The 26,768-nt window shown below is 43.2% G+C and overlaps 1 protein-coding gene across 1 annotated transcript; it reads right to left on the bottom strand.

Annotated features, from left to right (window-relative positions):
* LOC308304603 (bromodomain-containing protein 8-like) lies at nucleotides 1-25,587 on the bottom strand (the record flags this gene model as incomplete). Its single annotated transcript, XM_080749230.1, has 19 exons — nucleotides 25,479-25,587; nucleotides 18,726-18,822; nucleotides 17,168-17,237; nucleotides 16,710-16,759; nucleotides 14,066-14,188; nucleotides 13,204-13,284; nucleotides 13,019-13,083; nucleotides 11,470-11,606; nucleotides 9,890-10,081; nucleotides 9,362-9,452; nucleotides 6,240-6,397; nucleotides 5,329-5,818; nucleotides 5,155-5,198; nucleotides 3,739-3,924; nucleotides 3,202-3,329; nucleotides 2,461-2,553; nucleotides 2,129-2,197; nucleotides 1,330-1,618; nucleotides 1-60 (listed from the first exon to the last, which is right to left on the bottom strand). Exons 1-19 carry the CDS (start codon nucleotides 25,495-25,497, stop codon nucleotides 1-3), a joined length of 2,442 nt encoding a protein of 813 aa, XP_080605356.1. The 5' UTR covers nucleotides 25,498-25,587.
* Nucleotides 25,588-26,768: the final 1,181 nt, after the last annotated feature.

Below are 26,768 nucleotides of genomic sequence, written 5' to 3' on the forward strand. Positions count from 1 at the left end.
TCACTTCTTCATCTTGAGATCAGCTTCAATGGCACAACGGCGACCTCTAGTGCCCCCATCCTGCATCATCACAGAGAGAAAGAGAAAGACACAGAGAGACAGAGAGCGAGAGAGAGAGAGAGAGAGAGAAAGAGAGAGAGAGAGAGAAAGAGAGAGAGATCTTTTATTACAGTGAATGTAACTTCAATCAATACCAATTTGATTATTTGAGCTATCATACTGCTATTGTATAAAGAAAATCACATTTCTCAATGAAGTAACTCACATTTTTCCTTTTTGTTCTCAAAAAGCTATACCATTTGAAATTGTAATTGTATGACTGAAAAGACTAACAAAGCACACAGATTTACTAAAACAATTTTACAAAACTACATCTATTTAAGTTATGAGACAGAAAATGAAGAGGGTAATTATGGAATAGAGGTAGGGAGTGCTGTGCTGTTCCATGGGCCTGGGAGACAGGGGATGTGCATGGGCAGAAAGCAAGTTGGAGACTTGATTTGTGTTGTGGGGTTTGCAGTAAACAACAGATTGTAGGACAAAGGCTTGAGAAGGGGTACTTACAAAGAGAGAGAGAAGGAAGGCTGGAGACGCCATGGATACACTGTCCTGTAAGATGACCGATATACATAAATCAGACAAGACAACTAGAGGGGAAGATAAAGGATTTGAGAGGAAGTAAAGCAATGCTGTGCAATGAAAGATCTGTGTAGACTGAATGTTGCATTTACTATGAAATACAATATTTGCTGTACGGGGCAACAGATACAGCCTCACTACACAGTATACAGTAATCCTCAGTGTTAATATAACTCTGAACAGTGTACAAATTGAACTAAATATACCCTCTTCAAAGATAAATTAACACTTATCTCATGGGTGTTCTCAAGGGGAAGGTTGGGCACTAGACTCTCTAGATACTTTAAAATCACGCAAAGCGGTACACAGTATCTCTAAAGTCATCATGTCATCAACATGGATCTGTCCCATTTCCCATATTCCCTCCTGAGTGGCTACGATTGTCTTCTAAAGTTTGTGTATGCAACGTGATGGTCGCCATGGGGTCAGCCAAAATCAGTAGGATTTATCCTCCGGGGAGCATGAAGGTCAGAACCAAGAATGCAAATTAAATCAAATGGACCTTGTAAATTAACACTATGGATTTACTGTGTATCAAATACTAATTGTGCTGCATCACTTCCATGGTCATGATTATTCATTATGACCTCATCGAGACCTTGTGGAATTACAGGTATAGGCCCATAATCTGTTCCCTTTAGCACAGCTACCGCATTGCATGGTTCCCCGTTAACTGCAGGGTCCTGTCACCTTATCCGTGGAGTCCTGCTTGCGCGCGCCCTCGCGGCCACCTCTCAGGCTCTTGGCGCCGATGCCCGAGGACTCGGAGGTCTGCATGATGAGCTGCGTGGCCAGGAACTGCTGGATCTGCTCCAAGACGTCACGCTGCATCTCCACGGCCATGTGGAACACGTCGTGGTCCGACGAGTTGTACATGACGGCGTTCTGGAACATCAGCATGATGTCCCGCTGGAACTCGGCCGTGGTCCGCACCAGGCCTGTCTCGATGTTCTTCTTGATGGTGGACAGGTCCATGGGCCTGGGAGAAGGTGGGCGTCACAAGAAGGGGGAAAGTGGGACTGAGTTACTAGGGCCCAAGGTGGAGGGGTCTTAATTATATTATACTTTAGCTATTTTTGAAAAGTGGTGAAAATGTGAATTGAATATAATGTATTTTTTAAGCGAACATTTGTAACGCAAATTTTGCTTCTGGGGGGTCCATGGGACTAAATATTTTGAGATGGGAGTCCGTAGCCAAATACATATCATTTTGGGGATCCTATTCAAAGACTTGCACAAATGTTCACGATTTTTCAAAAATAGCAGATCTATAAGCTCGCAGCGCGGCACTCGGTGGTGCCGTGCTGGGGGATGGTGGGCCGTGGTGGGGTAGGGAGTGTGGGCCAGTGTGGGTCGGATGGAAAACGAGGAGGCCGTCATCATCACGCGAGGAGAAGAAACAATAGACGAAGCGGTCCCTCAAACCGTTGAGAGACGTGATTTGTCCCAAGTTTGGGGTAAAGGCGTGAACAACTCTAAATGCACTCACCTGTACACAATACTGTGGTATCCAGGCGCAATGTCGTCCGTCACAGGTTGCAGGAACACATTGGCGTATCTAAAAACGAATTCAACGTTAATCACATCAGCAATTTCCGTCATTATTTAAAACAGATTTTTTTAAATCATTGTAATCACTTTGGTTGTCGCAACTCCTTGCAACAAAACCGTTGCATTCAACATACTCGCAACCATTATCCCCATTGGCAGTTGCAAGGAGTTGCATTGGTGTGACATGGCCGTAAACCTGTTTTGTTGCAAGGAGTTTCGACGATTGTTGCGGTCTGGGCTGGCATGAGCAACACTTGATAAGATACCCACCTGTGATTGGCTGCTGCACGCCACACCAGCATAATGGCCTTTTTCCAGATCTTCTGAGCTTGTAGAGCTTCCTGGTCCTCACTGCTCATTGAACTGGAGAACAGTGATGAACAATCACACCAATATAATGTAATATAACAATATAAACAAGGGAGAAAGGAGAAGTAGGGGCTATTTTAGGGCAACGTTTAAGCTCAACCTTCATGCTCCCTGAAGGATGGAAGAGGATCCCATAGCCTTTCCTGTTAGGCCAAAATGTCCCCTTGCACACATATCTCTAATCTAAAGGGTTGGATTGCCATGAAACCTGCTTGGTGCATTCAAGCTGCCCAGAGACCATTTGAATGACCCCATGACCTTTCCTCTAGAGCAGTGTTTCCCAAACATTTTACACGAGAGACACAAGAGAGAAATTACACATTCTCCCATGGACCCGAGATAGTGACAATAGCTGATCTACAAGCTCTCAACGTGCCACGCTGAGAGCTTGTATATCTGCTATTTTCACTACTTCTTAATTATTATTATATTTTATTGATGGAATTTCTTAGATAAAATTCTATTTTCTTTTTTAACAAAAAAAAAAGAAAAACAATTGGGGAAGGGAAGGGAATTGGAAATTGGGTTTATGCTATAACTTACTGCAATAGAATGAAGTTTTATGACTATAGTACTTTACGTATTACTCTCGTCAACTTAGATCTAGTATCCGTGTGTGTTGCTGCTGGGTAGGCTACTCACAACTGGGAGGAGGCGGGGCTGCTTGGGATGGAGTCTGCGGCGGTGTGGAGCTGCAGCGACGAGGACGCCGTGTGCAGGCTGTAGCTGTCCTCGCTCTCGCTGGCCGTGGGCTCCACCTCCCCGTAGGTCTGCCACAATTATTACATAATATCGTCTAATATTTGACATGATCGCATTCGTTTTGTCATGATCGTTAATATAATGTCATAATGCTGGAAAATGTTCATGTATTTTCAAACAGTTTCAAAAATAGTGGAAATAGCATATCTACAAGCTCACAACGTGTCGCATTGACGTTGTGAGCTTGTAGATTGTCTATTTCCACTATCAATGTTCAAAGTTGTCAAATATGTCAGTCATATTCTTTGCATATTTAGGTTATGCGTCACATCTGCCATGTAGCAACTTCGAAGCCTACAAGCCAAACAGAAATGTAATTGTCAAACGACAAACAACACAATTAAATCGTCAATCGCAAATATTTGAGTGACAATTAATCGTCATGTCAAACATCACAATCGTGCGTGAGAGCCCTACCTCCCCGTCCGGCTCCGACAGGAAGGCCTCCGCCCCGTCGGCCTCCTCCTCCGCTTCTCCCCCGCACGGTTCTGGGTCCGGCCTCTTCCTCGGTTCCGCCTCGGCTTTACTCCCCGAGACGCTCTCTCCTTCCCCTTCCCGCTCCCCGCCCCCCTCCTCCGCCTCCCCGGGCCCCGACGCCACCTCCTGCGCAACAACACGGAGGGGAAACACGCACGCTCGGATTGGGATCTTAGCAGTAGGGCATTCACCAAATATTCGAATCTTCGAATATTCGAATATCAAAGTCACTATTCGACGTTGTTCACCGAAGTCGAATATTCGCTTATTTTTATTTTTCTATTTTCTCTTTAAAAATATATATAGTTTATAAAGCTTGGCTAGATAGGAAGTCATAAGAATGAGTTGTCAATGGCCCTGGTGGATGAATTTGTTAATGCTCTATACCAGGGGTTCTCAAACCTTTTTAGGCTGTGACCCCCAAAATAAACATATTTGAACTGGGGACCCCCACCCTGAAAAGCACTTGGAATTGTAGGTATTACATTTAATGTGACTCGGTTCCGCAGATAAATATTGTGAAAATAGCAGATCTACATGCTCACAACGCCTCGCAACGCAAGGCGTTGTGAGCATGTAGATCGGCACAATGTTCGCCTCTTGCTTACTTAATATTTGACAGTTTGGCCAGTCCTGTCGAATATTCGACTATTCGAATACTTTGAGATCGAATAATTCAAATACTAAAAATCACAATTCGTGAATGCCCTACTTAACAGTCAACAAAAAAAGCTCGGAGTAAAACTAATTGTAACTAGAACACTGAAGCTGATAAAGTTTTCCTATTTTTCTTTCTTTTTTTTTTGTTTTGATTGGCTGAAATTGGCAACACTAAAGAGATGGAGGAAACGGGGTGACCCTGTGAACACTTAGCCGAGAGAGATAAAGCTGGGACCAAAAAACATATTGTGCAAAATGGTGTTGTAGATCAGTGGTTCTCAACCTTTTTGGGCCGCAACTCCCAACATAATCATATTTTAACTGGGGACCCCCACCCTGACGAGCACTAAGATTTGAGGCATTACATTTTGTATAACACGGTTCTTTTGTGAAAATAGAAGATCTACATGCTCACAACGCCTCGCATTGCGAGGTGTTGTGAGCATGTAGATCTGCTATTTATGGTATTAAAAAGTTGTCACTTTAGAAATGTGCATGTACCCTCTATACGCTTAAACTTTATGTTGGTTTGTTTACTGTTGAGTGAGAAAACAATGTTGCACATTGAGTCAATCATCCAACAGGTTGAGAACCACTGTTGTAGATTATGACTTCATATATGACATTTTTTACAAGTACAGAGTACAACAATTACAGGCATCACGTTAGCTCTGTCCTCATCGGGTGATGGTGTACCTTGGGGCGTCTTTCTGTCAGTGGGCTATCTTCTAATACTGAGTCTGCCAAGACAGTAAAGACGAATAATAAAGAGGGAAATTGGTTATGCCAAAATGCACAGCTTCCATGCAATACAAACACAGGTTTTTTCAGAAGCAAATGAACAAAGACATGACAACGGTCTTAACATACCTCCTCCACGTGGCTTCTCTACTTCCTGCCGCACCCATTGCTCGCTCTCACACTTGACGGTAATGTCCGGCGAGACGTGTCCGTTCCGACACCCCTCCTTTCCGCTCCCCGCAGCCTCGGCCTGTGGAGGGGCCGCGGCCTGGTAGTTTCGCTCCGGCGCCGCCGAGTTGCCGCACGACAAGGAGGAGAGAGGAAGGCCGTGCAGTCCCAGCGGGTACCCCGGGGGACAGCCGTCGTCCTCCTGACTGCCGCTCGCCGATGTGGAGTGGGAGAGCGGAGCCAGAGACATGCCCTGGATCTCCAGCGCTTCCGTCTTGCCCACCAGGCCGCTGTGGAGGAGGGAGGAGGCGTGCCCCGCGGCGGGGCCGGGCTCGTGGGTCTTGAAGGGCCCCGCTTCCCAGGCGGCGGACAGGGCATGGCCGTTCTCTTCACACAGGGACAGAGCTGCCTCCACCGCGGCCGCATCCAGAGCCTCGGAGTTCTCATCTCCCTGTGGAGCACAGCCACTCTTTACATTAAAGGACCATACAGAACCACCATCAATGTCATTTGTCTATTCACAGCGTCTGCCAAATATATCGTATTTGCACTTAGTTCTGAGATTATTATTAATTTTATTTTTTTGAAGATTTGTTTTGGGGCTTTTATGCCTTTATTGAGTGGACAGTAGACTGACAGGAAATGGGGAGAGAGATCGGGATTCAAACCAGCAACACGCTGTCAGGCAGAGCGACAAAATGTGCCACATCACGACACGTTTTGAGCTTGGAAATAGAGCTATTTCCACTTTTTGAAAATGTTTGAAAATATATGGAATTAAGCAAGGAATAATTGTGATTCTCTCAAATAAATTGCGATAAGGCGATTAGGTTATATTATTGTGACAGGCCTATAATAGTCTGGTGTGGTACCTTGTCCTCAATGATGGCGATGATGTCCCCCACGGTCTTCAGGTCCAGCTCGTCTCCCATGTAGGACACCGAGACATCATCTTCGCTCAGTTCACAGGTCTTCTCCCCACCAACCACAGGCTGACACCCAGAGGCCAGCGATGACATCTCACCCCCTTCTGCACACACACACACACGCAGGCACGCACACACACAGTGTTAACTTACACTAACTCTGAGAGGATACAAATACAACCAAATTGACCCAGTATGGATAAATGAACACGGATGAGGATTTTACAGTTTAGGCATTCAGCAGACACTCTTCATCTAGAGCGACTTTCAACAAGCAAGGTAATAAATACATCAATACAATCAACATCAATACATCAATTGCATAGAGATATCAATCTAGAAAAAATAACCTGGGTAGACCGAGCACCAAATCAATAAAAAAAAAAAACGTTATATAAACCCTAAGAATAGGGCTGTCACAATTATTACATAATCGTCTAATCGCAATTATATGAGGTAATCGCAATTATTTTGCATAATCGTCATGATCGTTTCCATGTTGAGAAATGTTAATATAGTTTCAAACACTTTCAAAAAGTAGTGGAAATAGCAGATCTACAAGCTCACAACGCGTCGCATCGCGACGCGTTGTGAGCTTTTAGATCGGCTATTTCCACTATCAATGTTCTTTTTTAAGTATAAAGTTGTCAAATATGTCAGTACTTTATTTGTATATTTAAGTTATGTGTCATGTGCAACTGCAAAGCCTAAAAGCCAAACAGAAATGTAATTGTCAACGACAAATACACAATTAAATCGTCAATCGCAATTCTTTGAGTGACAACTAATCGTCATGTAAAGTTTCATAACCGTGACAGCCCTACCTAAGAATGCTATCTACTTTTTTACTGTGCAGTATAGGGTTCGTCCTATTTTCTGAAGATACAGGTATAATGTGTCCTAGCTGCTTATAAGTCTATTGTAAAGTATTGCACTTGAGGGAGATATTTCTTAATTGAACAACGCCCCATCACACACAAAATCATTTTTTATTTTTGTATCCCATTTATATTAAAATAAAGAGGTAATATATATAAACGGTCACCTGGTAAGAGCGTTACCACATAAATAAGGCTATATTCCTTTGAAAGCTGGCCTGGGTTCGAATCTGACCTGCATGTCACTCCCTTTCTCTCTCCCACCTTTCTCACTGTCGCTATCGAAAATAATGCAGGAATGCTGAAAACAATAATCTTAACAACATGAACCCCAGCATCCATATTCAGGGGGGGAAATTACCAAAAAAATCAGATTTATAAGCTCTACAAGCTACAAGAGATTTTGGTGTAGACAGAAAAGAAGAAAGAGTCTCCAGTTTACTAAGTCTAGAGCAGGGGTGGGCAACTTTGATGATAGAGAGGGCCATTATATTTCCACACTCACTCCAGAGGGCCACATCCCTTGGTATATTGTTACTGTCGAGCAAAAACCTCCTATCTCCAGTAAGAGTAGGAAACATAGCCGATACAAGCTATAGATCTGCTATTTTTGCTACTTTATTGGAATCCTGAATTATCTCTTGTTATGTATTTTATTGGAATCCTGCAATGTAACATTTTCCAATGCATTTAGTTATACTTATGGTAACTTTATGAATTTAAATACAAATACAAATACATTGGACATAAAAAAAGAACATTTTAATACTACTATAGTCATTCAACTACTAATATAGACTGAAGTAATTAAAGCGGGTCATGTTTGCATGTTTGGAATTGTAACAACTGTAATCAATAATATATCAGTATTCCGATATTAACCTGCGGGCCGCATTAAGTGAAGGTGGGGGCCGGCCCCCGGGCCGCCAGTTGCCCAGGTATGGTCTAGAGCAGGGGTCTTCAACAGGGGGTCCACGACCCCCAGGGGGTCCGCGGAGGTACTGCAGGGGGTCCGCAAAATTATTGCTTAAAAAAAAAAAGATTTCAAAAAATGTTTTTTTTTTTTTTTTTTTTTTTTCACATTTGCTAAAAATAAATCTATCTATTTTGAATAGCTTTTATACATGATTACTATGCAATTGACAGATTACACTCAGCACCCCTAAAAACCAGTACTTGGGATTTGTTGATGTAAATGTTCACATTTTACTGGTAAGTAGTATGTTTAGAAATGGTAGTGGTACGGCCCACCCTGCTCGCTGTAACTTGTATATGTTTAAAATAAAAAATATGTCGTAGCCCCGACCCCCCCACCCTACGAGGTGGTAGGGGGTCCCTGCTCCATCTCCCCATCAGTTTGGGGGTCCCCGGCCTGAAAACGTTGAAGACCCCTGGTCTAGAGGGTTAACAACAGAGGTATGGGACAGACCTGAACTCAGTGAAGCTTGGGGGTCTACAGGCTGAGAAGTGGCACCAGAGAGGGGGGCACTGGAGCTGTTGTCTGGACTGTCCAAGAAACCTAGCCGGGCGGAAAACTGGGGGGGACCAGCCTCCAGGAGTCGAGACAATGTGGGGGCACCTGACACAAACGCACGCACAAACGCACGCACGCACGCAAGAATGCACGCACGCACGCACGCACGCACGCACGCACGCACGCACGCACGCACGCACGCACGCACGCACGCACGCACACACACACACACACACACACACACACACACACACACACACACACACACACACACACACACACACACAGAGAGAGAGAGCTACAGTATGACTCAAGCATTACAACGAACAACTGTAAAACCAGTCAAACACGCTTGACCGCAACCTGGCTATCTGCTATTTCTTAACTGATACCATTCCAATCAGCTGTACTATAATGCTTGGCACGGTTACGGTAAGGCCAAGGCATGGCCTTGAAGTGCCTTGTGAACTTACCGGTATGTCTGTATGCATACTCTGTGCATGGAAACATTTCTGCATGTGTGTGTGTGTGTGTGTGTGTGTGTGTGTGTGTGTGTGTGTGTGTGTGTGTGTGTGTGTGTGTGTGTGTGTGACTGTGTGTGTGTGTGTGTGTGTGTGTGTGTGTGACTGTGTGTGTGTGTGTGTGTGTGTGTGTGTGTGTGTGTGTGTGTGTGTGTGTGTGTGTGTGTGTGTGTGTGTGTGCGTGCGTGTGTGTACCTGTTGCCTGGGAGACAGAGGGACTTGACAGCGCCAGCTGCATGTCATGTGCTCCAGTCACATGACCAGGGGCAACATCAGCTTCCCCAATCTGGGAAGTACAACCACAGATATTCAATTATTTATTAGCTTTGATTTCCAGGTAGGCAGGTTTCTGAACTGTCCACAGCCCAAGTAGACAAAAATGTTACCATTGTTATTATTATTAATCCCACGATTTTTTTAACCAGTTTTTTCACCCAGTGCCAATTGCCTAAGCTGTAATCTTGGGTTCTGCCCATCCCTCTGCCACGCCTGGGGAGCCCTGGCTGTCCAGGGGGGAGGAATTATAGAGGACTACTGCATGTTTTTGTGAGGGTATCTACCCTAGGAGACACGGGGAGAACATGCAAACTCCACACAGAAAGGCCCTTTTGCCAACCCCTCCTAGAGATTCAAGTGTCACACTGTAGCAGGAACAGCAGTGAGAATGAAACGGGAGAAGTACCAGGCAGGCACTAGATATGAATAGGTCCCTCACAGCCATACCAGTCTAGAGGAACTTGCCGGTAGGAGACTGCTCTTCTTCAGTAGCTCAGACAGCAGGGGAGAGGACGGTGGTGGTGTGGATTTCTGAACGATCAGCTTCTTCTGGATGCAGTCATCCAGCAGAGAGCCGTGGTCGACCTCTCCGTTTCCAGAAGGCTCCGCCAAAGCCATGAATCTTGCTGATCCGGAGGCCTGTGCAGGAAGAGGGAGCCCTTTGTAGTATACTGTTAGCAGCTGATATTACACGACTCAGAGGCACTATACAGTATTTACAGTATGAAGGACATACAGGGATTGGCTCTGATCAAAGGTACCTTAAAGGACAAATTTAGTTTTTTACAACAAGGGTTCATATTTTAGATTGTAATTAAAGAATATAAAAGATGAGTGTTAAAATTATTTCATTTACTTCTTTCTATTGTTTTAGAGATTCTTATTTCAGTGGTTGTGGGCATGCGTACAAGTGGCTAAATATGTCATTTTACACAGAATAAGTCCATTCCCAAGATACAACGCAACCTTTCATGGTTGGATGTAACTTATGGGGGCTAGAAGTGTTACTGTAAATAGCAATAAAGAAACTGCTGGCTTATTGTGTCTAAAAATACATATTTAGCCACTTGTACGCATGCCCCCATGCGTACGCATGCCCCACATTTTAGCACGGTAAACGCAATAAAACAATAGAACGAAGCAAATGAAAACATTTTAACACTCACTTTTTCTTTTCTCTAATTACAATCTAAAATATGAACCCTTGTTGTAAAAAAACAAAGTTGTCCTTTAATGAAATATAGGACAATAACACTTTACAAGATGATATCAGCAAGGAAGTATGAACCACTTAAACTCTGTTTACTTAGTTGACCGGTGCCCCCCTAGTGGTTTATACCTGGTCTTTTCTTTTCCCCTCTACAACAAATCTCTTCGGGCGAATGTTCATCTATTCTTTTTTTTTAATGTCGTAATATTATGACATGCACAGAATAGGGACGCTATGTGGTATTAATATACTGTGTAGAGATGGGAATCTGTATTTTCATACCCAACCTGCTCTCCTTAGCTCTCATCTTTCCTTTAGCCTTTCAATCAATATTCTTCTATGCGACAGGTAGAGTCTGTTCTTCTATATGGCAGTGAATGCTGGACCCTGAAGCCAACTCTGCAGAAGTCTCTAGACGGGTGCTACACCAGAATGTTACGTGTAGTGCTCAACATCAGCAAGAGTACACATGTTACCAACAAGAATCTGTATGCTGGAATATTAAGGGTGAGCGATAAAATAGCAGCCAGGAGAATGAGACTCTTGCAGGACACTGCCAAAGACACCAGTCCAGCTGCCAGCCAGCAAACTGGTGCTGTGGGAACCAACACATGGGCACCGGTCACGAGGACGTCCCACACTAACATGTGTGGATGTACTAAAAAAAGACGCACGAGTACCAACGAGTAGAACAGATGTATGGAGAACCGGGATGACTGGAAACAACGATGGAGGGCTCGTCTGAGGACGACCTAGAGAATATGATTAGCTTTCAAAAACCCTCAGCCTATCTGTCTAGTAAGCAGTGGGGACTCACGTTCCTCGGGGTGACAGGATCCTCGGCCAGGCCCTGCAGTGTGTCCCCTGGTGACAAGTCCAGGCCTGGCGAGTGGCACTCTGAGGGTGAATGTACACTGGGCAGTCGCTTTGGCATGTTCTTTAACGTCTGTCTGGCTGGATGGATGGACGACAACGAAGCTGTCCTCACTGACGTTGTCATACAATTTACAGCTTTGTTAACTTTACCCTGAATGAACTTCAATTTAGTTCATTGCTTAGAACAGGGGTTCTCAAACCTTTTTACGCCGTGACCCCCAAATTAAACATATTTGAACTGGGGACCCCCCACCCTGACAAGCACTCGGAATTGTAGGTAAAACATTTAATGTGACCCTGTTCCACAGATAAATACTGTGAAAATAGACAAACTACATGCTCACAACACCTGGCGGTGCGAGGCGTTGTGAGCATGTAGTTCGGCTATTTTCACAATGTTCGCCTCTTGCTTACTTAATATTTGCCAGTTTGGCCAGTTTGGTATTAAAACCCCAAAATAATTTGGGGACCCCACTTGGGGTCCCGACCACAAGTTTGAGAACCACTGGTTTAGAACATAGAAGCATACTGAAAAAAATGTGTTTTCTTTCTTTTTTACATAAAAGAAAAATAAATTACAGTATTTTCCGGACTATAAGGCGCACCGGACTATAAGGCGCACTGTCAATGAATGGTCTATTTTCGAACTGTTTCCATATATAAGGCGCACTGGACTATAAGGCGCACTGTAGTTTTTTGTGAAAATTAAAGGCTTTTAACTCATACAGGGCCAGATTTCCAAAATATGAATATGAATGTGCGCTTATAACGCCAGGAAATAGCTATTTTGTATCCCCCCAGACCACCTTAACCAGACCACCTTAACGAATGCACGTTCATCATACCATACCACCAGATGACCACTAGAGACCACCATACACCATACACTGACATGGTCCCATGTTAAGCCTGTTTAAATCCACATAACAGGATGAGACGCTGACTTGGTCCTCATTGACTTAACATGGACGGGCCGCCGGTCACCATTTCAGCTCAATACTGTTCAATTCGTGCTTGATCGTCTCAAACCACCATTGGTATGGGCATCGGGACGTATATAGATGCCACACAGAAAGTTTCAGAATCAAAATCCGACCTAGTGAAGCTACGTGAGGGTCGGATGGTTGCATTGAGGCTAACGCTAGCAGAGGCCTGTTGTCAACAGGAAGCCCTGGTTTAAAGGTGACGTCATAATCGTATCCTTTTTTTTCACGGTTTACGTGTGGACATTAGCTGAGGTAAGCTAACCATTTCGCTCCGTCTATAAACACATATTAAAAGCTTAAACAATGCTTTTATATAAAAGTCGCTCCGAGTCGCTCGGCACCAAACGCCATAGTGAACTAGTCGCTCGTAAAGTCGCCCGGCGCTAACTGAGTTAAGTGCGCCTTATAGTCCGGAAAATACGGTAGTTGAAAGATTAGTTGAAAATGAGTTTAAAGACAATATATTTGTATTTGTAATACAAAGGTTATTAAGTATAAGGATACCTTGATAGGCAGCATCGGTGGTCTTTCTTTTCAATTCTGCTTCCCCTTCCTCCTCTTTCTTCTTCCTAACAGATATATAAGTAGGATTCACATCATCGCACAGAGCAACATCTGCAAATGGATGGTTGTATCAATGTTAATAAAACAAACACGAATGTCATAATGAACTTCTTGTTGTCTCTTACTGTAAGATCTCTTCACGCAACTCCTGTAGTGTGGAATCTAGATGACCTGCTTGGATCAATTCAGCCTCTCTCTTCAACTTTCTGTAAACATAACATCCATTATTAGTCTTGTCAATCCCTTTTGATTTGATGAGGTTTGTTGTCTAGTGTCTACATAAATCTCACATAAAGCAATCAGGCACATGCATACATAGACATCAAAGGGGGCTTGAGCCCCTGCCCTTTTATCTGTCTGTAATAAGTGCCCTCTCCAGACCATGAATGCAGTTTTTACTATGGTGAAAGAAATGCAAATGCCCCCTTTCCATGCCATACCTGAGGGCAGCATTCAAGAGTCCAAACTCTCCTGAACTTGAATGCAGCATCTTATGTTGAAAGAATTGCCCTCTCTGTGTAGAAATCCATGCCGTTACACCACATCTCCAGTATGGACTTGATTATGCTTAGTTCAGTGTGGTATCAAGCACCGAAAATAGCGTGACGCATTGTGAGCTAAGCTTGGAGGTCTGCTATTTTCGATATTTTCACCAAAAGGCCCTTTTAGAAAGTTCATTCCCTGCCTCTCTAACATTCTCTGCACGCGACGTCCCTGAAACCAATCATAACACTGTTGCTAAACTAAACTTCCACTAATTCCATTGGTTTGAGGGTCAGTGAGTTTAGCTTTCTGCTCAGGAGAAGAAACTGAAAATGAGCAATCTGTATGACCTAAAGCAGTCGTTCTCAAACATTTCCATAAGAAGGATCCCCATATTGATACACATTAGGCTGCAGACCTCCATTTTAGAAGATGTCGTGCCAGAGTGCCAGTTTACCAAATCTAGAGGGTTTTAAGTGGTAGAAGATATGGAATTCTCTGAACCTGTGCGCCTCTTGCGTTTCTCTGATCAACCTCTTCAGCTCCTCGATCCTCTCGGCTGTCAGCCGGCGTACGATCACGTCCTCCACCGTCTCCACCACTTCGCCTTTCTCCCCGCGTTTACGTCTGGCGACAACAGACGCAGTGGTTATTAGTGTAATACAGGGTTCCCCAATTAGTTTCCCCCAAGGGCCGAATTATGTCTAGGGTACCAAGCCGAGGGCCACAACATTGCAGGGGGCGACGGTGGCGTTCCCGCTACTCCAGCGACAGTTTTCGTTGTTGTCGGGTGAAAATCTTGTATGTCCAAAACCGTTTTGAATTTATCATTTTAAAAATGATTTAAACTAGTGAAAACAGCCGATCTACAAGCACACAACGCCTCGCAGTGCGAGGCGTTGTGTGCTTGTAGATCTGCTGTTTTCACTACTTTTGTGCGGCGGCCTTGTATGATTTGCGAAAGAACGTACAAATTTGGAGATTCCACCCGACAACGACGATATACTAGTGTTGCTGCTGCTCTTATACCACCATTATTACTGGGGTTGGTGGGGGCCAGACAGTAGCCCCCCGCGGGCCGCAAATGGCCCACAGGCCGCCTATTGGGGAACCCTGGTGTAATCTATCTATAAATGCGAGAAGTCTCTGCGTGTGTGTCTGTCTGTCTGTAATCCGCGTATCTCGAGAACCGTTCGTCCCACCGGCTTCAGATTCGGCACGCGCGTTCCCCGCCGCGGCACGGAGTGCAGTGCCGGGTCTCGACCCGACGCGCGGTTTTCCCGAACCGGCGCGAAACGTTCGGAATCTCCTTATGCGGGGTTGATTGTTGACATCAGGCTGTTCCGGAGGAAATCGGCGAAAGCTCTGACTCATTGTGACATCACTTCATAAAAGGCTCTGACATCACGTACGCCACATGAGTCAACAAAAAATCTCTGTGAGTGTGTATGTATGTATGTAATCCGCGTATCTCGAGAACCGTTCGTCCCACGGGCACGCGCGTTCTCCATATATGGGCATAAAATTAATGCTCCCATATATGGGCATAAAATGGATTGCAGACAGACAGATACAGATCGGTTTTCCCGAACCGGCGCGAAACGTTCGGAATCTCCTTATGCGGGGTTGATTGTTGACATCAGGCTGTTCCGGAGGAAATCGGCGAAAGCTCTGACTCATTGTGACATCACTTCATAAAAGGCTCTGACATCACGTACGCCACATGAGTCAACAAAAAATCTCTGTGAGTGTGTATGTATGTATGTAATCCGCGTATCTCGAGAACCGTTCGTCCCACGGGCACGCGCGTTCTCCATATATGGGCATAAAATTAATGCTCCCATATATGGGCATAAAATGGATTGCAGACAGACAGATACAGATATCTCCATATATGGACATAAATGGACAGAGGCAAACAGATGGTCAAAGATCTCCATATATGGGCATAAAATGGACGCAGACAGACAGATACAGATATCTCCATATATGGGCATAAATGGACACAGGCAAACAGATGTTCAAAACGGGTCCTATGACAACAGGTATAATGAGGTTTGCATTAAAGGGGGAACCGGCACTGTGTCTGCAACACAGTTGGAGGCACAGACAGATACTCCATATATGGGCATAAAATGGACGCAGATAGACAGATATCTCCATATATGGGCATAAAATGGACCCAGAACTATAACTGCAGTGATCTCCATATATGGACATAAAATGGACGCCGACAGCCAGACAGACAGATACAGATATCTCCATATATGGGCATAAATGGACACAGGCAGACAGATGGTCAAAACGGGTCCTATGAAAACAGGTATAATGGGGTTTGCATTAAAGGGCGGGGCATTCATTCCCTATTTACATTGTTCCGAGTTGGCCAGGTCGCCGACTAGACGCTGGGCCGCCCGAAGGGCGGCCCAGCTTCTAGTACATAGAATTGACCAGTACGTACAGTTGTTGCTCAAGGCCTTTGTCACATTTTTGCCCCTAAAGGAGTAGTTCACCCCCAAACTTACTTTTTTCTTTTGATTACTTGTCTTACACCATGGATACAATAATATATATTTTTATATTTGTCGATATTCCTAAGACAAAATTTTGATTTTATTAAATTTTCCCCCGTTTGCACGCATTTGGGTCCCCACCCGGAATCAGTGGGGGTAAATTTATTGTAATCAAATGTTTGTCTTAGATATTAATAAACTCAAGTCTCCATGGCGTGAGTAATCAAAAGAAATGTTTCATTTTGGGGGTGAACTACTCCTTTAAGGGGCGGGAGTACAGTACAGTACAGTACAGTAGTGTATTATACACTAACAAACTAATTAGTATACTATTATAACAGAAAACTCTTGGCCATGCCCTCCCCTCTGAAATGAGCAAAATATGTCATTTGTCATTTGAATTGAGGGTGTAGCAAACATGCAGCAATAGCGCAGTTATAGTGCAGCCATGGAGTAAAATGGTGTTCACATCTGCATAGCAAACACACACACACACACACACACACACACACACACACACACACACACACACACACACACACACACACACACACACACACACATCTAAGTTACTCTAGTTAGACAAAGATATAAAGGCCAAAGCCTAATTTATAGTTTGGCGTCTTTGGGCTCACTTTGGTGCTTCAGTCACTTCCAGCAGCTCAGAGTACTGGGAGGCGCAGTGCTAGGACAGAGGGAAGAAAACAACAGGAACTTAACATTCAATATTTTATCCCAAGTTGTAATTCAACAACAGACCTGACGTCTTCTAACCCATCAAGCCCCACGTTGACTCACAACTTTCTGCATTTCTGTAGATTTATTAATTAACAGGCGTTGGTGCCTATTTTATTACTGTTTGTGTGTCTAGGGCAGGGGTATGCAACTTTGATGATGGAGAGGGCCTATATTTTTCCACACTCACTCCAGGGGGCCATTTTAGTATGTCATACAAAAGAAGCAAAAATAGCCGATCTACAAGCTCAAAACGTGTCGCAGTGCTTCTTTTAAATTTGAATCCTGAATATTTTTTTGTTATTTTTGAATTGGAATCCTGAAATGTAACATCCTGAAATGTAAAAATCGAACATACCTTTTGAGAAAACCAATCAGGTGGTCGGCCAGGTTCTGCGAATGGTTTGATAGCTCGACTGACAGACACCCTGTTGAGTTGAACAAATGTCAGCTTAATTAAAGAGTGCAGTAGGCTACAGGCAGTGTTGTTTTCGTCGACTTAAACTATGACGAAAAATGTTTGTCGACTGCGTTTGTTTCACTGACGAAAACTAAATAAAAACGAAATAAAAGCTAAGCTGTGATGACTAAAACTAAGACTAAATATATTGACAATTTCGTCAACAAAATAAAAACTAGACTAAAACGTTAGGGAGGGACTAGTGGAGAAGAGAGTCATTTTATGTTTGGTTGCTCTCAGGTGTTCCGTGCTGAAAATAGCCGATCTACAAGCTCACAACGCGTCGCGCGCTCAGCACGCAACCAAGTGTAATTACGATGCCAATATCAAGGCCTGCCAAAATACATTTTAGTTGACTAAATCAACTGTAGATTTAGTCGCCTAAAATCTTATGATATTTAGTCGACTAAAACTCGACTAAAACTAAACCTTTTCAGGTGACTAAATTATGACTAAAACGAAATGAAATTTTATTCAAAAGACTATATCATGACTAAAACTAAATCAAAATTTGCTGTCAAAAACAACACTGGCTACAGGGCATCATGAATTCACCAGCAGACCAAAACAAATCAGGTACTAGGGTCATTATGGAAAGGGCACTTAAAGGCATCATAAAACATATGCCTGCTGATAAGCAAAATGACATTAAACTGTCAGATGTTATCTTTGCTCTCACACAGCGAAAGAGGATAGACATAGATTACTGCGGTTCAAAATGGCTAGCAAACAAATAGAACCAAATGAATTAATTATGAACACATTAACAGAGCACTGAGGATTTTACACCCCATCACACACGCACACGCACGCACGCACGCACGCGCGCACACACACACACACACACACACATAGGGCTGTCACGATATGACATTTTACATGGCGATTAATTGTCATTCAAATAATTGGCGATTAACGATTTAATTGTGTTTTTGTCGTTGATAATTACATTTCTGTTTGGCTTTTAGGCTTTGAAGTTGCATATGGCAGATATGATACATAACCTAAACACACAAATACATTACTGACATATTTGACGACTTACTACTTAAAAAATAACATTGATGGTGGAAATAGCCGATCTACAAGCTCAGAACGCGTCGCATCGCGACGCGTTGTGAGCTTGTAGATCTGCTATTTCCACTATTTCGGGCATTTTTCAACATTCACGATTATGACGATTATGACAAAATAATTGCGATAATGTCAAATAATCACGATTAGACAATTATGTAATAATTGTGACAGCCCTACACACACACACACACACACACACACACACACACACACACACACACACACACACACAATTTAGTTTTATTTTTGACAGTTTTTGATCATTTTCTAAAAGATATATAATGAATTTATTTATTATGCAAATAGAAAAGTATGCAAATAGAACATCTGTCTTGAGAGATTAACTTTAGGCTACAACGGTTGACAGCTGATTCAGTACCAGTTTTGGTCTCCACTTTTCATGACAGATGTGGCCAGACACAGTTTCTCCCTCACTGACCATGGTTCAGTTGGTCCAATGGCAAGCAACTTGTGTTCTGGGGATGGAAGGACAAAAAAACGTTAGCTTGATTCCATCCCTGCAACAGGAGACGACTGGGAACTGACATTTAACACATTGGTTCTCAAAGTGGTGTCTGGGGACCCCCAAGGCCAGGGGTCCTTGAGGGAGTTCCAGGGGTCCCCAGCTAAATGATAGTTAGGAACCAAATGGACCCTTAGTTTAGTATGTGAAAAGGCACATGCTGACTCCGTCTGGACGTGTACACTTTTTACGGTCTATGGGTTTACCCCTCTGACATCATGCTCTGACATCACTGTGATGTCAGGGGAACCACACTAACAGAATCCCTTTTATGCCCTTATGTCATCAATATTAAGCCCATGTAACAGGACTTCATATCGGAATGCCCATATATGGAGGCCACATCGGCCACATACTGTACACCACTAACAGAATCCATTACTCCAGTACCTGGCTTAAAGTCCTGCTCGCAATTTGGTGTTAGGGGAGTTTCTCACCTGAACTGAGTCAGTGGGTCCCTAGACATGAAAAATCACTGAGGTGCTCGTTCGCCATAGTGGCACGAATGGCGCAATGGCCATATCAAATATGGCTGCCATCGGCTATGATGAAAATCCAACTTTTCTGTTTCTGGGTATATATGCACATGTAATACCTCTATTTGGACTAATTGGGGTGTGGGGAATTCATTTCTGACATAGTTTTGACCATGTTGGGTGATCTGGACCTCGAAAAGGTCATGGTCAAGGTAATTTTGCTATTCCGAAGACCGTGGCCATAACTTGGCCATTGTTAGGAGTAAAAACAGGTGTAATAGGTCTAAATCAACTAATTCTGACATGTATAATTCATTTCTGACATTGTTTTGACCATTAAGGATCATCTTGCCTTTGAAATATCAATGTCAATGCCATTTTTCAAAAACGATTTTGTTCATTACTTGCACTTTTATAGTATTTTTTCATAAGTTTGTTTTGTTTATTACAAAATACATACTAGTGATAAATACAACAAGTAAAAATCCCCTTTAACTTTAAAGTGGGGTTTTAAATGGGTGTTTAAATGAGAAAATAAGACCCTTTACGAATAAAAGTGACAAATAAAATCAAAAATCACACACAAAATGAAATAACAATTTCCCTCAAAGTGCACCATATTGTGATTGTGTGCATGCAAGTTGATATGATGTGTTTTTACAGGATGGATTTGTCATTGTTCCATGGCAAAATATGATGCACAGAACTCCATCAGCAAGGCAGTCATATTGTCGAGTGTCACGCTTCAGATGGCAGGAGTGTACTTAAGTCAAAGTGCTCCTCCCATCCATCAGAGCTTGACATTGCCTTTTTGAGGCACTTGTCCTTTGGACAAGTATATTTCCCATTAACTTGTCCGGACACAAAAGTCACTTGTCCGGGTAAAAATGTTATACATTGAAATAGAATTAATAACAAAAGGACTGCTAATGACCCCCCTTGCTCCCTCCACTCCATAGTATGGGCAGTCCATAGTCTGCATACAGCACAAAGCTGCTAGGAGCGCCACAGAAAAAGTGAAACCAAGAGCCACTTGTCCTCATTTTTAATGCACGGACAACAGGACATGCCCTGTTCCATGTTCCATTGGTTCTATTCTTTCCTCAGGTTCCTTGGCTGTTGCAAGCAGGTGGCAAGAAATGCACTAGAAAGGTGCCTTCTTGGTCACAGCAGTTGTACTTCTCTGCTACCAATGCTTAGTCTTGTTCTGTCAAGGTCTTTGCCTCTACACATTTTGTTAGATATTGTACTCGGTCAGAAGCCATAACTGCATGTTTATCCTCACCTGGCCCATGTAGTAATCTCCTGTCTCCAAGGCATAGGCCTACAGTATGTGCCTTGATCACTGTCTTAGCTATTGGTACTCAAAGATGAGAGACTGCTTGATGCAGTGGAAGCATGTGCTGATTCTCACCAGTGCCATACTGCTGCCAAATCTCCTTCATCCCCAACTTGGAAATATGGGGTGTAGTATAGCAGTTATGCGAAGGAGACAACAACTCTCTGGGGTCCGCTCATAGTTCCGACATCCCATTATTCCGACCATTAGGTTAATGAAGATTAGGGATAGGCTTAGTTATAATGGAGTCAGTACATGCAGTCATGCACCATGTGTCAGCCTTCTCAATCCTATTCAAAATGTATGGGCCGCCTATGTCATCATCACCAGAGACAACAGAGCTGACAATGGTAAATGGACTGCATTTACAGTATTGCTTTTCTCCAAAGCGCTTTACTATGTATTTCACATTCACCCATTAACACACACATTCACACCATGAAACCATGCAAGGTGCTCATCAGGAGCAGTTAGGGGTTCAGTGTCTTGCTCAAGGAACCTTCCATACATAACCAGGAGGAGCCGGGAATTGACCCTGGAACTTTCAGATTCCAAGGCAGCCGTTCTACCTACTGAGCCACTGTCGCCCAACAATGTGGGTAGCATTGCCACAGGCTTGATTGGACACCATATTCCGAACACACAGCTGGTGTTCTCCTCAGACACCCAGAATTTGTAAAGTTGCTGAGGGATGGGTGCGTCTGTCGACTCTGTTAGCTCTGATGATAAGGGGCTGGTGGTGAAGAGATCCCAAAGATTGAACTAGATTGAGGAGGATGACACCAAGCTGGTGGTACATGTGGAGTCAACTGGCCATTATTACTAAATCTATCCATAACCCTAACCTAATGGACGGAATAATGGGACCCCAGGATTATGAGTGGACCCCAGAGAGTCATAGTCTCCTTCGCATTAATGCTATACTACACCGCATACTTCCAAGCACTGGGGATGAAGTAGATCTGGTAGCAGTATGGCTCTAGGGGCGCAGCGGCACATGCTTCAACAGCGTCAAGCAATCTCTCATCTTGGAGCACCACTAGCCACGACAGTTATCAAGGCACATATGCCTTAGAGACTGGAGATGACTGCATGTGCATGGGCCAGGTGGGGACTAAACATGGCTTGGCTACAATATCTAACAAACTTTTGAGAGGCAAAGACCTTGACAGAACAAGACACAGCATTGGTAGCAGAGAAGTACAACTGCTGAGACCAACACGGCACCTTTCTAGTGCATGTCTTGCTACCTGCTTGCAACAGCCAAGGAACCTGAGGAAAGACTAGAACCAATGGAACATGGATGGATGCAAGGAACACTTAGATACTCGACAGCTGACTTGCTGATGGAGTTCGGTGCATCACATTTTGCCATGGAACAATGGCAAATCCATCCTGTAAAAACATACTAACTTGGAAGCACACAATCACAATACTGGTGCACTTTGAGAGAAATTGTTATTTAATTTTGTGTGTGCTTTTGTTGTGTGATTTTTGTTGTGTGATTTTATTTGTCACTTTTATTCGTAAATGGTCTTATTTGCTCATTTAAACACCCATTTAACCCCCCCCCCCTTTAAAGTTAAATGGGGATGTTTACTTGTATGTATTTCTCACTAGTATGTATTTTGTAATAAACAAAACAAACTTATGAAAAAATACTATAAAAGTGCAAGTAATGAACAAAATCGTTTTTGAAAAATGGCATTGACATTGATATTTCAAAGACAAGATGATCCTTAATGGTCAAAACAATGTCAGAAATGAATTATACATGTCAGAATTAGTTGATTTAGACATATTACACCTGTTTTTACTCCTAACAATGGCCAAGTTATGGCCACTGTCTTCGGAATAGCAAAATGACCTTGACCATGACCTTCTTAGAGGTCCAAATCACCCAAAATGGTCAAAACAATGTCAGAAATTAATTCCCCACACCCCAATTAGTCCTAATAGAGGTATTACATGTGCATATATACCCAGAAACAGAAAAGTTGGATTTTCATCATAGCCGATGGCAGCCATATTTGATATGGCCATTGCGCCATTCGTGCCACTATGGCGAACGAGCACCTCAGTGATTTTTCATGTCTAGGGACCCACTGACTCAGTTCAGGTGAGAAACTCCCCTAACACCAAATTGCGAGCAGGACTTTAAGCCAGGTACTGTATTACATATATGGCCAAGATAGATGGCCAAGACTGATTGAAGGCTTTATTAGAAGTTTGCATAGGAAAATGTACAGATTCATGACGGTACAGTTCACTGGTACAAGGTCTACTAAAAGGAGATCCATGAAAAGACTAAGCTTATTTCAACAGGAAACCATTAAAGTATCTCATATAACATTGAATGACAGACAAATAGAACACAGTACTATGCAGTAGATATGTAAAGAAAAAAAAGAAAACAGTAGGTCTATACAATCAGTAAGTACAGTATATACAATATATACAGGGAAGGGGCAGGTAACAGTAAGTCTAAACAATCAGTATGTACAGTATATACAAGGAAGGGGCAGGGAGGGTAGGGTTGGGCTAGGTTTTTACCAGTTGTGAACGGCTGCTGCCTGTAAGTGGTTTTTTAGGGCAATTTTAAAGGATGCTAGTGATCCACACTCCTTTATGGCCTTCGGTAAGGCATTCCACATTTTTGTGGTGTAGCAGAAGAACGAGTTCGACCCTTTCTTTGAGTTGACTCTGGGTTGAACGTGATCTGTGGCACTGCCTCTGGTGTTGTAATTATGGACATCCTTAACGTTTTTAAAGTATTTTGACAGGTACTTGGGTATCATAGTGGTGTAGTGTATCTTGTACACCAGGCCCATTGCAAGTTGCTGTACTCTGTCATCTACTCTGAGCCACCCCACTCTTAACTGGTGAGTAGCGGTGAGGTGAGTCTGATTGGGAAGGTTAAGCAGGACCCTAATTAGTTTATTTTGGGCTGTTTGGAGTTTAGTTTTTAGGGCTTGTGGGGCGTCACGATACCATACGTGGACTCCATAGTCAAAGAGGGGCTGGATTATTGCACCAGCTATGGTCTTCAGTGTGTTGAAGTTGACCATTGGGGCGATCCTCTGTAGGAAACGAGTTCGTTGGTTGATTTTTTGTATTACTTTTGAAGTCATCTTTTCGCTGGAAAGATTAGCTTCAAGGATACATCCTAAGTAGGAGATTTCGTTTTTTCGTGTTATGACCTTGTCACCCACTTTGATTGTGAAGTTCTCTACCTTTTTGAGGTTATGATTTGATCCAAAGAGGATGGACTCGGTTTTGCCCAGGTGAATTGATAATTTGTTGTCGTTAAGCCATGTGCAGATCTTACTCAGTTCAGAGTTAAGTGTCTTTTCAACCTGCAAGTGGTCCTTGCCCGAGACTAGGAGAGCCGAGTCATCCGCGAACAGGAACAGGTTGCAGTCGCAAGCAGATGCCATGTCGTTCACGTATATTAGGAACAACAGAGGTCCCAGTATGCTACCTTGGGGAACTCCACAGCTTACTGGGAGGGGGGGGGACAGGGTACCGTTAATCTCCACCACCTGTTCCCTCCCCACCAGGTAAGATTGCATCCAGCTCACTGCTGCGCTGTCAAGACCGATGGCTTTTAGTTTCTCAATCAGAATAGCATGATCCACGGTGTCAAATGCCTTCTGGAGGTCCATCATGACCATGCCACTATACTTGCCCTGATCCGCTTCGCCCATATCTGTGTAGCTGCCTGGTTCTTCAGACAGGGATCTCCATGTATGGGCATAAAAGGGATTGTATGTATGATGTCAGATGTTATAGACGTCATAGGACTTTCACGAATATCTGAGTAAGCATGTTTGGGCTCTCACAGCATATCTCAATATACAGTACATGGATCTCCATATATGGTTACCAGGGGTCACCATATATGGGTAATTGGTCTGATATACATCACTGGCCAGATGGCCAAGACATGCCGCGACCTCGGTCGCTTGTCGCCCTGAGGCATCTTACTAGTAGTGGGTATTTAACTCTGAGTGTGAACCAAATGGACCCCTAACAGTTCCATTTGGTTCCATTTGTACACTCCCAGAGTTAAATGAAAATTGATTTTACAATATAAATTAGGGTCTCAGAGATAGATGTAGCCTACCGGTACCATTAAATGGGGGTCCGTAGCCTAATGCATGTCAAATTGGGGGTCCTTGAAATTAAAATTGTTTCAGAATCACTGCTATAGAGCTGTAAAAAATCTTCTCTCATATGGGGGTCCCTGGCATATCTTTTCAAATGGGGGTCCGCGTGTCAATTTGGGGGTCCTTCCTTAACAAGAAAAGGTTTGAGAACCACAACTGGTCTAACAAGCATCAATCATCAACACCACATGTTTCCATTCATAGCCATTCCAGGGTTTCCGGCCTTTGTCATTACTCATTATCAAAGTTTGAATACATTGTGTCAACTGATATTTTAACGTCAGCTAACAGTTGGTGTTCTGGACGACCACAGCTCGTATAGCTACTATAACGTTGGTACAGTGATAGCTACAGAATGGCAGATAAAGCATTGGTTTCCCATTGTATCAGTTAAGCACTAGCAGCATGATTGCGTTGCTGTGTGTGTATCGAGCTGTCAGCTGTAGGCTACACAGCATGAGTGCTGCTGATGACACGCCGTTCTTCCATCCACTTTACTGTATGAATCGGTGGCAGACAGTCATGCAGGAACTTGGTAGCAACACAACGTTATCGGGTAGAAATTGTGTATACGATTGCGTTCTTTCTTCTTTTTTTCCACAAGCGAACCAACAATGTTACTCACTTCCAACCCCGCTCGCCATCTTCGTATTATCATTCCAACCTCCCACTCATTCCTCTCGCAGATCGAAAGCCCACAATTGCCAGCATTATTATCAACAATTCGAAAATGGTGCCCAGAATAAAATTATATAACATGGCACACAAATCCGCACGTTATGTTATGTAAAAGGCGTTCTCTCGGCGGCAGACTTCAGACAAGTGGCTGCTGCTGGTTCTTCTTTTTGGTGAGATGAGGAACGTGGAAATACCGTACTGTTCTGGGTGTAATTCAGTCTTGTTGTAACTGGTTTAACTTGAGGGGTTTCAGCTCAAATGCAAGGATGCCCCCATAGGGTTAAAACACTTCCTGCGGTCGTGAATGGTCTCGTTTTGTTATTAAATTAAAGGCGAATAATGTCAATTGACGTCTAATTAATGTTGAGTTTGTATAGACGTTGCAGACTGTCTTTTTATTTCTCGGGAAAGCAGCTATGTGTTCGTTCGTGCACGCCCACATTCAGTGATGATGGTACATCCCTGAATGCTGTTGAATATTTTCTGAACTTTATTTGAAGAAGGATAAGGGGGCGTGAACTGCCCAGTAGCCAGTACAGAAGGATGTCTTCAAATACATTGTAATTGTAATGTTATTATAGTCATGATTACCGCTACTACTATTACTATTAGTGATACTATTACTAGTACTGCTGCTGCTACTACTAGACTACTACTATTACTAGCCTAGGCCTACTATTACTTCTACTCAATCTACTCCTACTACTACAACTACTACTACCACTACTACTACTACTACAATACTAGCAAACTAATTATAATAACAATAAAGTAATAATAATAAAACATTTCATGATTTTATTGTATTGGAAGGAATTATTCAATGTGTGGAAAGACAGGGGTAAATTACAATTAGTAGGACAGCAATTTAGTGATGGAGAGCATTGTTAAATGATTGAATGAAACTGTGTAATGAAAATAACATAATTATGAGCCTACCCATATTAGACTAACCCTGATAACAAGTCTGCATGCAGTCCCTCTTCTTTGCACTTACTACATGCTGTGACATGGCCGCAGTCATACATTAATAATATGAAAGGGGGGGGTGGATATTATGTTTATTGACAGGGAGAGACAGAAGAATGCAGGAAGAGAGAGGGAGGGAGAGGAAGAGAGGGAGAAAGGGAGGGCGATGGAGGGAGGGAGAGAGAGGAGAGAGGGAGGGAGGGAGGGAGGAGTTAAACAATCAACAATTCTATATTTTCTTTAACCCTTTGCTTTGATTTTTTTTTTT

This window comes from Nannobrachium achirus (assembly GCF_963921795.1).
Source record: "Nannobrachium achirus genome assembly, chromosome: 19".
NCBI lineage: Eukaryota > Metazoa > Chordata > Actinopteri > Myctophiformes > Myctophidae > Nannobrachium > Nannobrachium achirus.